The 10,733-nt window shown below is 39.4% G+C and overlaps 1 protein-coding gene across 1 annotated transcript in view; it reads left to right on the top strand.

The window, feature by feature from the left end:
- LOC104624223 (inverted formin-2-like) overlaps positions 1–6,094 on the top strand; it is a 13,503-nt gene extending 7,409 nt beyond the window's left edge. Inside the window, exons 9-11 of the mRNA XM_010291533.1 lie at positions 472–592; positions 1,321–1,485; positions 5,972–6,094. Coding sequence (XP_010289835.1) covers positions 472–592; positions 1,321–1,485; positions 5,972–6,094 — 409 coding nt within the window. The remainder of the gene's footprint in view (positions 1–471; positions 593–1,320; positions 1,486–5,971) is intronic.
- Positions 6,095–10,733: the final 4,639 nt, after the last annotated feature.

The raw sequence follows: 10,733 nt of genomic DNA, 5'->3' as shown, positions 1-10,733 counted from the left end.
TTCAGCAGTGTAACCGACGTTTAGCTCACGTTTGGGTCTCCACGTGAGCTAAATGAACTCTGAGAAGAGATACAATTTTGGACTATAAATAGACGAGCAAGAAAAGGCAAGGAGGGAGAAGAACCAGCTGAGTAAGGACAGTATTGGCACAAGGGAGATGAGCGTGTGTTGCCTATGAACAGAAATAGACTGGAAATTTTGGAGGAGTTTTTTGAATACTAGAACAGTGAGGTTCTTCCCCAGCCTGTTCAGGGAAGTAGTGAGGGCAAAAACACAGCTTCCTTCTCAGATGATGGTTTGAGCACATAGAAAAAGATTTATACAGAGGAGAATTACCTGCAAAAGCAGGGTCTCGGTTGGACGATTAATTCTATGTTCATTGTAGAGATGACGTATTTATAATAATCTTTTAACTTAATGAAAACAAAAGACTCTCCCTTTAATGTACCATCCCTTTTGTGGACCTTTCAGAATCCACTTTGATGTTTTACGGGCTGAAGCAGGTGCCAATTTGAAGAAACTCTTGGAAATAGAGAAGCGTTTATTTTTGTCGACAGAAGATTTAAAAATACAGCATGCAAAATCTGTTCAAGTAGGTAATCTAGGTGTGACACAATTGCCATCCTTCTTCCTAAACACTTTAAATCTCTTCCCAAAGGCACTGTAATTTAGGTTGCAAATGGACATAGACCTCTATGGGAAAGGGCTCATAAGGACACTGCCTCTGCACCCTGGTAGAAGGAGCATCACAGATTTTCCTCCACTTCTGTAATGTAGTATCCTGATAAGGAAACAGCTGAGGAGCAGTCAGCTTTGTGCGTGGGCAACAGAAAGGAAGGCCTTAAAAATGAAATGTAGGATGCAACTAGAAATGCACACAGTGCAGTACAGAAACATGTTTTGTCTCACTGTTCTTTGGGGAAAAAAACTGAACAGATTTGCAATATACTTTGTTCTTTTTTTCACATATTTCCAAACACCCTAGCTTTTCATGGTCTCAGAACAGGGTCACGTAACTAAAGCTAAAAGGCAGAAATCCTGGTGCTGTGTCTCCCCTGATCAGTCACCCCAGGTTATGTCAAATTTCCACATGATTGTATGATAAAAGTGGCAACGTACAATGAGCTGCTTTGGGCCAAATGAAACCAGGGGAATTGCAGATGGTTTGATTAAGAAGAAAATATCACACATTGTGAACCAATCTTAATTGTCAGTTTTTTAAAAACTGGCTGCTCTGTGTTAACTGGCTTGAGTCTTCTGGGCAGCTCAGAATATGCTACTTCTTAACATGCATGAATTGTGTTGCAAACTGTGTCTCAGGGCAGTATCGATGCTTCAAAGGACCTGCAGAAGGAGTTTGCCACTATTGAAAAGAAGAAGGAAGAACTTGCTGATTACCTTTGTGAAGACCGAAAAAAATTGTCTTTAGAAGATATATTTAACACAATGAAAACCTTCAGAGAGATCTTCCTCAAGGCCTTACAGGTGGTTTGCATTTGTGACTGTTTAGAAATAGATTGAGAACTACTTTTTTTAATTTTTTTAAGCAAGCAAGAATTTTTTTTTCTTCCTCTCCAAGCTGGGTTACCTAAACACTGGCTGCAGGAGTAAATGAAAGTAACTGTTTATTTGCTTACAACCTGCAGCAAGAAATGAGCATGTAGGAAAATATAAAATGTGGTTTTTTTTTTTTTTTTTTTTTTTTTTTTTTTGCTATGGAGACTTAAGAACCTTCCAAGTTGTTGTTCTCAGTGTAAAATTATTAATCAGGCCTCAATGCAATAGGAGCTTAGTGGTGTGTGAAAGAATGAGCAACCTGACATGGTTTATAGTCTTTGCCAATAGGCAGAAGGTAAATTTGCCAACAAGCAAAGCCTAATTGGAAGATAGGACTACATGTAGGTATTTCTTTGTGCTACTTAGTTCAAAACAGTATGTTTTGTGTCCCCTACAAAACTACAAATCTCCCAAGAGATTATATCCGGCACTTTATTCGCTTATAATACTCTACTCATTGCAATAAGGAGTAAGAAAACAGCAACTTCACCACAACGGTTTGTGCAGAGCACCGTTACAACTAGGAAGCCTCCCATAAACCTCCATTTTGCATCCCCTACTACATACTTCACACCTGAACTAATGTACTTCCTCTAGTGTCTTCTTAATGCCGGGTGATAGTGGCTTCACATTTATATATTCTGACAGCAGCAATCCCCGACTCCCGTGCTGACTCCAGGAGAGCCCCAGACTGGATCTGCCTTCTATAGAGGGAATCATCCACATGACGAGAAATATTGCAAAAATACAGACAATTATGCTGGGTTATGTCAAGGCAAGAGAGGCTGAAGGAGTGCTTTAGGGCAGATCGTAGTTTCAGATGAAAACAAAGGAGCTTCTGAGGAAGTGTTGGAAGATGAGAGATGAAAAATATATCCTGTAATGCTCCTCCTACCCGTGAGGCACTGGGCTTCAATTTTGCAAGCAATACAGCCACCCAGGCTCCGAAACGATGCAGTAGCACCACAGAGTCTGCAAAATAAACCTGGAAACCTTTGGCAATACACTTGACCCTTAGAGCTCCTGAAAATCCAGGCAGGAAGGTAAGAATTAAGAGTCAAGAACATCGTGGCTCAGCATCTGTGAAGAGCTACACTGGAAAATTGCTGTGAAGGGTAAATCCAGCAACTGCAGTTCTTTTAAGAAACGGGCCCAATAAAGGTTGTGTAGTGTCCTAAGACACTGTCCAAGCTGCAGAAGATTTAAACTACTTTTTTGTGTGCTGCTTGTTCACAGCCAGGTTGAAGCAACTAGACAGAAGCTTCATTTTATCTACCCAACATATAAACTCCCTTTCATCCTACTTTCAGTTCCATTTCTCAGCAGCACCTCACCTCAAAGGCACCGTAGTTGTTAGCCACATTGTTTGCATCTCTGTTACCTCCATTGCTGACCTGTAATGTAATCTCCTCTCCCTTCTTGCCATACTTTCTTCCTGTCACTGTAGTAAAGATATTGTCTGTGCTTGAAACAGCAACATGCTGAAAAGTTGAAGGTTTTAATTTTTAAAGCATCTTTTTGGTTTGTGATTTTGATTTTTACACTAGAAACAGCCACATGCATCATCTCTTCCCAGTGCCATGTGATGTTAAGCTTTAAGGCTAAGGTCTAACTTTTGAGATGAGTCTTCTGTGTAAAGCAGGTCTCTTAGCACTACCAAAACCATTACTGCTATCTTTCCATTCTCACATCAAATAAGAAGGGAAATAATTTTGATAAACAGTGATCACGGCTCCTAAACTTACCTAAGAGATTTTGGTTTTGTTTTGCTAATTCTTTGGTTAAACAAAGTCTTTCTCCATTCCCTGAGGGTTCTTTCTGGTCTCTTATCCATCAAGTAACAAAACCTGAGCTACACAAGTGAAATTACTATAACAACAATCTGCACTCTTCCTCTCAGTCTACTTGAAGAGATGGAAAAAAAAAGAAAAAAAGCTTTTTGAACACCCAAATGATCCCCAAAACTGACACAGTGAAAAAAAGCTGGTTCGTCACCTAGGACAGATAACTGTTTCACCAATTCTCAAAAAATAGAAGGAGCAGATGGCAGGAGGAAGGAGATGGGGATAAAATAGCTTCCCAGCTCAAAGACAAAAAAATAGAATTGGAGATACACTGAGAACTGAGTTGTAAAATTGCAGGGGAAAACACCACTGTGTGATTATAGGGGATGGGGAGAAACATTTTATTTCCCTTAGCACTTGCAGCTGTTCAACGAGGGGAGCTCCCAACAAAGAGGCTATCTAATCTCAGGAAAAGGAGGAAGAAAAAGTTAAAATCTCTTCTAGGAAGTACTCGGTTGATGACAGCGGCTATACCGCCAGCGCTGAGTGCTCCCCTAGGAGAGCGAGGCTGGAGCAGCTGCTCCTCAGTAGGGTGCATATGGTGTTGGAACAGGGTGTGCTCTAGATAGTGTGGGGATAAGCAGTTGTCATGGAGCGTCTTTTAATTCAAAGATCAAGCAAGTATCTAACCCCACAAAGCGCAAATCCAAAGTGACATCCCTCTTTCATTTAATCTCATCCATACAGTTGCCTTCAGTAATCCAGGAGATGGAGAAGAGATTATGAATATTCATTCCTCTGCCTTGCTACCACTTTACCTTGTTGGGCTTTCTTGTGTTGCAGAAACTCTGTTAACAGTGTGCCCGTGTCAAATCGTTATTTGGGTTTTTTTTAAATTTCTCTGAACAATTCATCTCAGGCTTGCTTAATCCATAAATTTATTCCTAATGTGGTTTTGTTCTTGGTTCTGTGTGTGTGCTGCTCAAGTAGCAAATGTATCTCTGAATTCACCTTCTTTGTTTCCTGCAGCATGTTACATAGAGATGTTCTCCCAGGGCACACAGATCTGCAAGTCTCTCAAGAGCCGTAATATCTCAAAGACATTATGCTAAGACACAGCAGTAATTTATCAGGCAAGCCCGTAGAAGGCATACAGTGATGAAAGGCTTTTGGCTTCTCCATAAGACTTCACCACCTGTACTTCATTCTTTCAGAAGCACCCTCCATTCAGAGCAAATATATAATTTTCTTTCTCTGTCAAGAGTATACCATTTTTCTCTCCTTTAGGCATCCAGTGAAGGTCCCCATAACATTGAGCCTATAATGCTCCTATATTTCAGAGAGATTAGCTCTATTAATGTTCACAAGTTTTCTTTATTTGTCTGGAAATTTCTTTGGACCAAAGGATCCTAGGCTTTTGCTTTCTATAAAGGCTCTAAGAAACTTGTGCATTTTCTTGGGACTTCTTCACGCCATCTTATGGAAATAGTGGCAGATGATCTGTAGCAATCAACCTTCTATCTAGCAATCTATCACTATGAGGGGAAAATGTCTTTGCTGCTGCCAAACTCTCTGAAAAGGAGACCAGACATGTCTCATCAAGAATCCTATCTGCACCAAGTCATCACCATCTTCCTGGACATTATTAAATTTTGTAATATGACACAGTATCCTTCTCCTCTTAACATCACAAATCTCTATGACAGCAGACCCAATAACTACTGATCTACCTACAACATGTAGATAAGCTACTGACTGGTTGCAATCAAAAGCAGGCAAGCTTCCAGGTGGTGGTGGCAATGTTCTGATGATGACTGCAGCTCTGGATCAAAGACTGCATAAGCTTTTAAGAAAATGGCTTTTGTCATCATGATGTTCGGCTGCAGTTACCCCAGTTGTTCAGAACTACCCTCTCCTATGATTGTGCTACTTATCAAAACCCAGAAATACTCTTCCACTGAGTAAAGGTCTTCCTTACTAGGAGTAATCTTTCAATTTCTTTCTCTTCCTTCTGTTAATCATATCATCCCAGTACCAGCAGCTCTGTGGAAACCAGAGTCCTGCCTATCTGTGTAAACCCCAACAGGATTTATGCCATCCTGGCAGTTGTGTGACTGGTACCAACAGAGACCCAGCTGGGACTCTGCCACTGAACACTAATGCAGAAATACAGCTGCCAAATTTAACGGGTGCCTGAAGAGAAACTGTGAAATGCTGTTTAACACAGTTGAAGAGTTCCTGAAATTTCTGTTAGAAATCCCTGAATACAAACAATATAAAATCAAGGTTGCTATGAGATAAATCTCTAGAATGCTAATTAGGTTAAACTAATGTTCTGGTTTGTGGACAAAGGGAGTAATTATGAAGAATGCATTTCAATCCATAGTTGAACATTCCAGTTAAAGCTAACGGAATAGTTTGCTGGTAAGATCATCATACAGAGAAGGCCAAAGGGACTGAGCAGGAAGCTCTGTTCTATTTACCCTCAAACCCCAGCAGCTGAGAGTTTTAAGTGTGCATAGGGCATATTCAGAATAGCTATTAATTGCAAATGGAGTGTTTCTTAACCAGCTTTTCTTTCAGTAACTCCTCTTACTTATTTTTCTATTTGTCGTTCTGTCTGAATGCAGGAAAATCAAGAAAGGAAGGAACAAGCTGCAAAATCTGAGAAAAGGAAGAAACAGCTTAAAGAAGAAGATACAAAGAGGCTAAAGGGAGAGTATGGAAAGAGCAGTACATTTAACAAAAACTAGTTCTGGTTTTGTTAGCCCGTCTTTTGTTAATTAGGAGGTAATTATCTGTTTAGCTGTGGCTGATCTAATGCAATTGGAGGGATTTAGCCACTGATGATGTAGATGTCAAGCAGATAGTACAGTAATACACCCATTTTCAAGCGCATGTGAATGTTTCGAAGAAATCATGATAGGGATGTTAGAAAAAATATCACTCCCCATGAGCAAGTTTTTGCTTAGAGGTGGCTGATTTCCTGCTATTGCTCTGAAGACTTTTAGGGGTATAGAAAGTTGCACATACTTGAACTTCAGGCTGCGCCGTGTCACTGTGGTTGGCAAGTTGCATCACGTGTTACTGTTACCACAACATTTTCTTTTTTCTGCTTAGAGGTCTGATTCCTTAAAGCAGTTAAGTGTGTGCTTAGAGGAGCGCCTGTGCTTTGCTTAAAGAACGGCTGATTGACATAAATGCAGAAAATCATATGCTGTGCGGCGCCTACCTGGGTGTGAAGCATTTCTATGGCTAACATAGGCATCTGTATATTTTAAAATTTTAGTTTGGCAAATACTTGACATCCACTTTGCTTGACGATTTCTGCCAGTAACATTTGGTTGTGATTCTTGGTTCTTCAGAGAACCACTGCAAAAATGGCATTAGTAAATCTGAGTGGAGTTCATGTAAATATTACATTAGATGTTCACCCCTTGGAAGACTGTGTTTTTCCTTGTATCTGATGTCTATGTAAATGGCCTTCTTTTAGCTCTTTCACAGTTGCTCATCTTTAGAAATATATTTTAAAAATACATAAAATTAAATGAAAACTGACAAAAAGTTTTCAATATTATCTTGACAAGCTATACTGCAAATATATTTTACGTACTTTGCAATTGTAACATGCTTAATGTAAAGCTGCAGATTAAAACAATAAACCTTTTTGCTGTGAATACAGAAAAGTAACTTAGTATATGGTAAAATAAAATTCTAAAGCAGCTGCAAGGATTAAAGGTGTGCTTCAGCCCTGTGAAGAGAAGGAGCACCAGCCCAGAAGAACCTTCTGCACTTCCAACACACAGTTTAGATGGAACTGTTGTTATTTTTGGTCCTTTGTGAGAAAGTGGATTTAATTCTTGGGGTACAAACTTAAACATGAGAGAGCATTTAGACTCTGAATTATTCTTCAGTACTTATTTTAGAAAACTGTGTGTAACACTGGTGGCAATGAGAATCAGGCATTTTTTTAAATCTATTTTAATCTCCATCAGGATATGGTGACATAAATTATAGAGGGTATCAGATCTAGTCTGGCAGGATGTTGGAGCTCATCTTAACATTCTTCAGTCTATGTAAAACCTCTTTGTTTTTTTTAATCATATAAGTAGCAAGTTAAGTAATTATTTTCTGTATTTATTTTCTGCAGGAGGGAATGAAGAGACAGTAAATCCTGTGAAACCCTATTAGCATGTGCTTACAGGATTATCAAGGCCTGGTTCCACAAAGAATTAAGTACACCTTTAATTTTGCAGGTATCTCCCTTGAAGCCGGCGATACACAGCACACGGGATAATCCTGCGTGCAAATCTTTAAGGCCCCGGTGCTGCAGTCTTTGAGTCTCTGACCTTAACTCCATCCACATGCTCCGTCAGGGTCAATATCTGGTTTATCCAGTTGTCTGAGGATCGTTTCTCTGCAGTTGACAGCTCTGCTGCGGACAGCACACAGCAGCAAAGTCTCTTAGGGCAGGCAATAATCTCGCTCTCCCGAGTTCAAACAGAAGAGGTGAAGGCAGAAGCACCCATCACTGATGTATTATTAAGGATTACAAGGGAGGGCTTGCAGCTATTGACAATTGCTGAGAACCAAGCTGAGTCAGAAATTGTTACCAAAATTCAAATGTACAGCATGATTAAGAGAACAAAGTAATATCCTACTTGATTCCATGTATTAAAAGCAGCTTTTCTGTGAATAAAATTTAAGACACAATTTCCTAAAAAAGTTTTGTGACAGGCTTCTGCTGATTCAAGAGACTCAGATATCTAGGGTTTTTTTAGCTCCTCTGAACATATTTACATATGTATTTACATTAAAATGTCTTTTCCTGTGCGTGATAATGGATTAAGCAACTATCCTGCTTTATTCAGCTTCTCTTGCAGCAGCTTCTGTTACTGAGCATTTAAATTCTTCAGGTGAATTGTATCAGATACTTGCAAAGACCAATTCTGAATATTCTTTCAAGAGAAATAACTAATATAATATAATATAATATACATATGTTATTTCAGGAAAAACAACATATAGAGGTTTCTTTAGCTAACCAAGTGGAAAAATTAGCTGCTTCTAATGAAAATTTGGGGACACAGCTAATGACCAGTGTAAGCAACAGAACAAAAACACTTTAAGAACAAAAAGTGTAAATGTGCAGTTAAATATCTGGTGAGAATTTATGTATGTAGCTCTAATACTGTAACTGCAGCAGAAAAGGAAATACTATTAAAAGATGAAGAGCGAGTAAATTTTGATGAACTGTACAGGAGTTCCACAGCGTAACTACCATCGATACATATAGAAACCGACTGCAAAAGCAGACACCCCCAGTCCAATTTCTTATGTTGATATATTCAGCATCAAATACAAGAGCTTTTCTCTGGCAAAATTCTTACTACCTCTACACAGGACTTACTCATGTGGCTGTAAGTAACAAACAGATACATCACAAAATGCCATTAGCATAAATTGGTCTTGCAATAGTAAAAGCCTCAGGTCTTCAAGAGATGGGGAAATAAGCAAATGTTCTGCTGCTAAAAGCTTAGTGCTTACTGGGTTACTGTTGTCTTGCTTGGATTTGCTTTTTGAAAGCATGCAATAATGGTTTAAAAACTGTGTATCCAGGACATGTCCAATGTTCAACGCAGTTTACTTACAACTGCATTGTACTCCAGTATATACTTGTAATCCAGGATGTATTTCACTTTTGTATATGTTCATTTTAGTAAACAGAGCTAAACAAATGTACCTGAATCTGTAAGGCTTATTCACTGTGTTTTTAAATCACGTACTAGCAAATAAGATCCCGAGCAACTGCTTTTCGTGTGCTGACTGTGAATACCGTTGTGGTATTTTTATTATATTTATTTTTAAGCGCAACTGCAAGGATAGACTATCTGGATCTTAATCTCCTCAATAATATGGTGAATAAATGAGAAAAAGCTTCTTAATTGCATTTGGCAATATAAAACTGGTATGCAGTTAAATTAATTCCACATTAATTCTAGAAAACTGCAAGGATTATTTTTTTTAAAAGCCTGACCCTGCACCCCAGAGTTCAATTAGTTTGCCACAGTTCTTTTAGTGGGAGCCCAGCAGACTTCAGGCCATGCTCTCACAGGTATAAAGGAGCATAACCATATTGCAATGCTCCTTTAATCTCTTTTTTAAAATATAAATCGCCCTGCAGAATCTCCAACTCATTATATTTGCTAGAGAGGTGACTCAAATTGACCTAATTTCATTAAAAAGTGGTTTTAAATCTTTTCATAGGTTTTATGCAATCTTATTTCCACGCATATTGTTTACTCAATCAGCTGAAATAATGTGAATCAGCCTCCAGTTTTGGTATCAGCTCGATTATTTGTTAGGCAGAGCAAGTTGCTACATAATTCAGCTATTAGAGGGCTCACCCTAGGATGCCAGAGCCTAAAGTTCCTGTTCACGTCTCTATTCAGGGGAAAAAAGACAGTTTTGAATGGTGTCTGTCATATCACAGCTGAGACGCTTAACCCCTCAGCCAGTCTGTGGTGATGGTCCAAATACAATGCGGGGGCGGAGGGCATTTCCTCTGGTTTATACATTCATGGTTCGGGAGGGAGGAACCTGGTAGCACAGCGAATACCCGATGCAAGACCCCTCTCATAGCTTGGCACAACAAGCTGACCTGTGGGATAAATTGCCTGTGCCCACCCACAGACACCTAGGTAGTTACAGAATTGGGTGGCAGCTCAGCAGCTTTTTAAGTGCTACTTAAGTATTCAACCTGGGTGTCTAAACAAATGGATACAGACTTTTTGAGGGTTTGGGCCAAAGTCTTGTCTCTACAGCACTAGGACTTAGAGTTAGTAAAGCTGGTCTAAGTCAAAGCAGTTAATGCTGAATTTGCTGAATTTGCCTAATCTCTTCTCAAAGAATGAGCAAGAACACAGGAATCCTGCAGCCTGGACAAGCTGCTGCTGTGCTAAGATGGTGCCAAAACGATGCTGTTCTAAAATGCCATCCTTAGGAGTAGTGTTGGAGCAAAGCTGGTCTTACTCACAGCTTCTGTTTCAAGCTTAATAAAGCTTTATATGCCTTCAAATCCATCGACGTTTATCGGATCAATTGGTTTAGCCTAGTAAAAGATGCAAACTCTTTTCATTTCATCCTATCCACCACAAATAAAACATGATACCACTCCGTTTTAATTTGCAGCAGCCTTTTATGTATTTGGAGGCTGTTATCATGCCACCTCTGGTCGTTTTCTTCCTAGACTAAACAACCCCAGCCCTTTCAGTTTTTCATTCTGGGGCTTTCCTAGTGTCTTCATCCTAGGGTTTTCCAAATCTATGCTAGCGCACTTGTGGCACCCGATTAGATTTTCTTCAGCTGGATCTCACCTTCCTCAGAGCACAG

Source organism: Phaethon lepturus, unplaced genomic scaffold, assembly GCF_000687285.1.
Source record: "Phaethon lepturus isolate BGI_N335 unplaced genomic scaffold, ASM68728v1 scaffold44197, whole genome shotgun sequence".
Taxonomy (NCBI): Eukaryota; Metazoa; Chordata; class Aves; order Phaethontiformes; family Phaethontidae; genus Phaethon; species Phaethon lepturus.
This window is presented reverse-complemented; position numbering and strand designations above follow the sequence as displayed.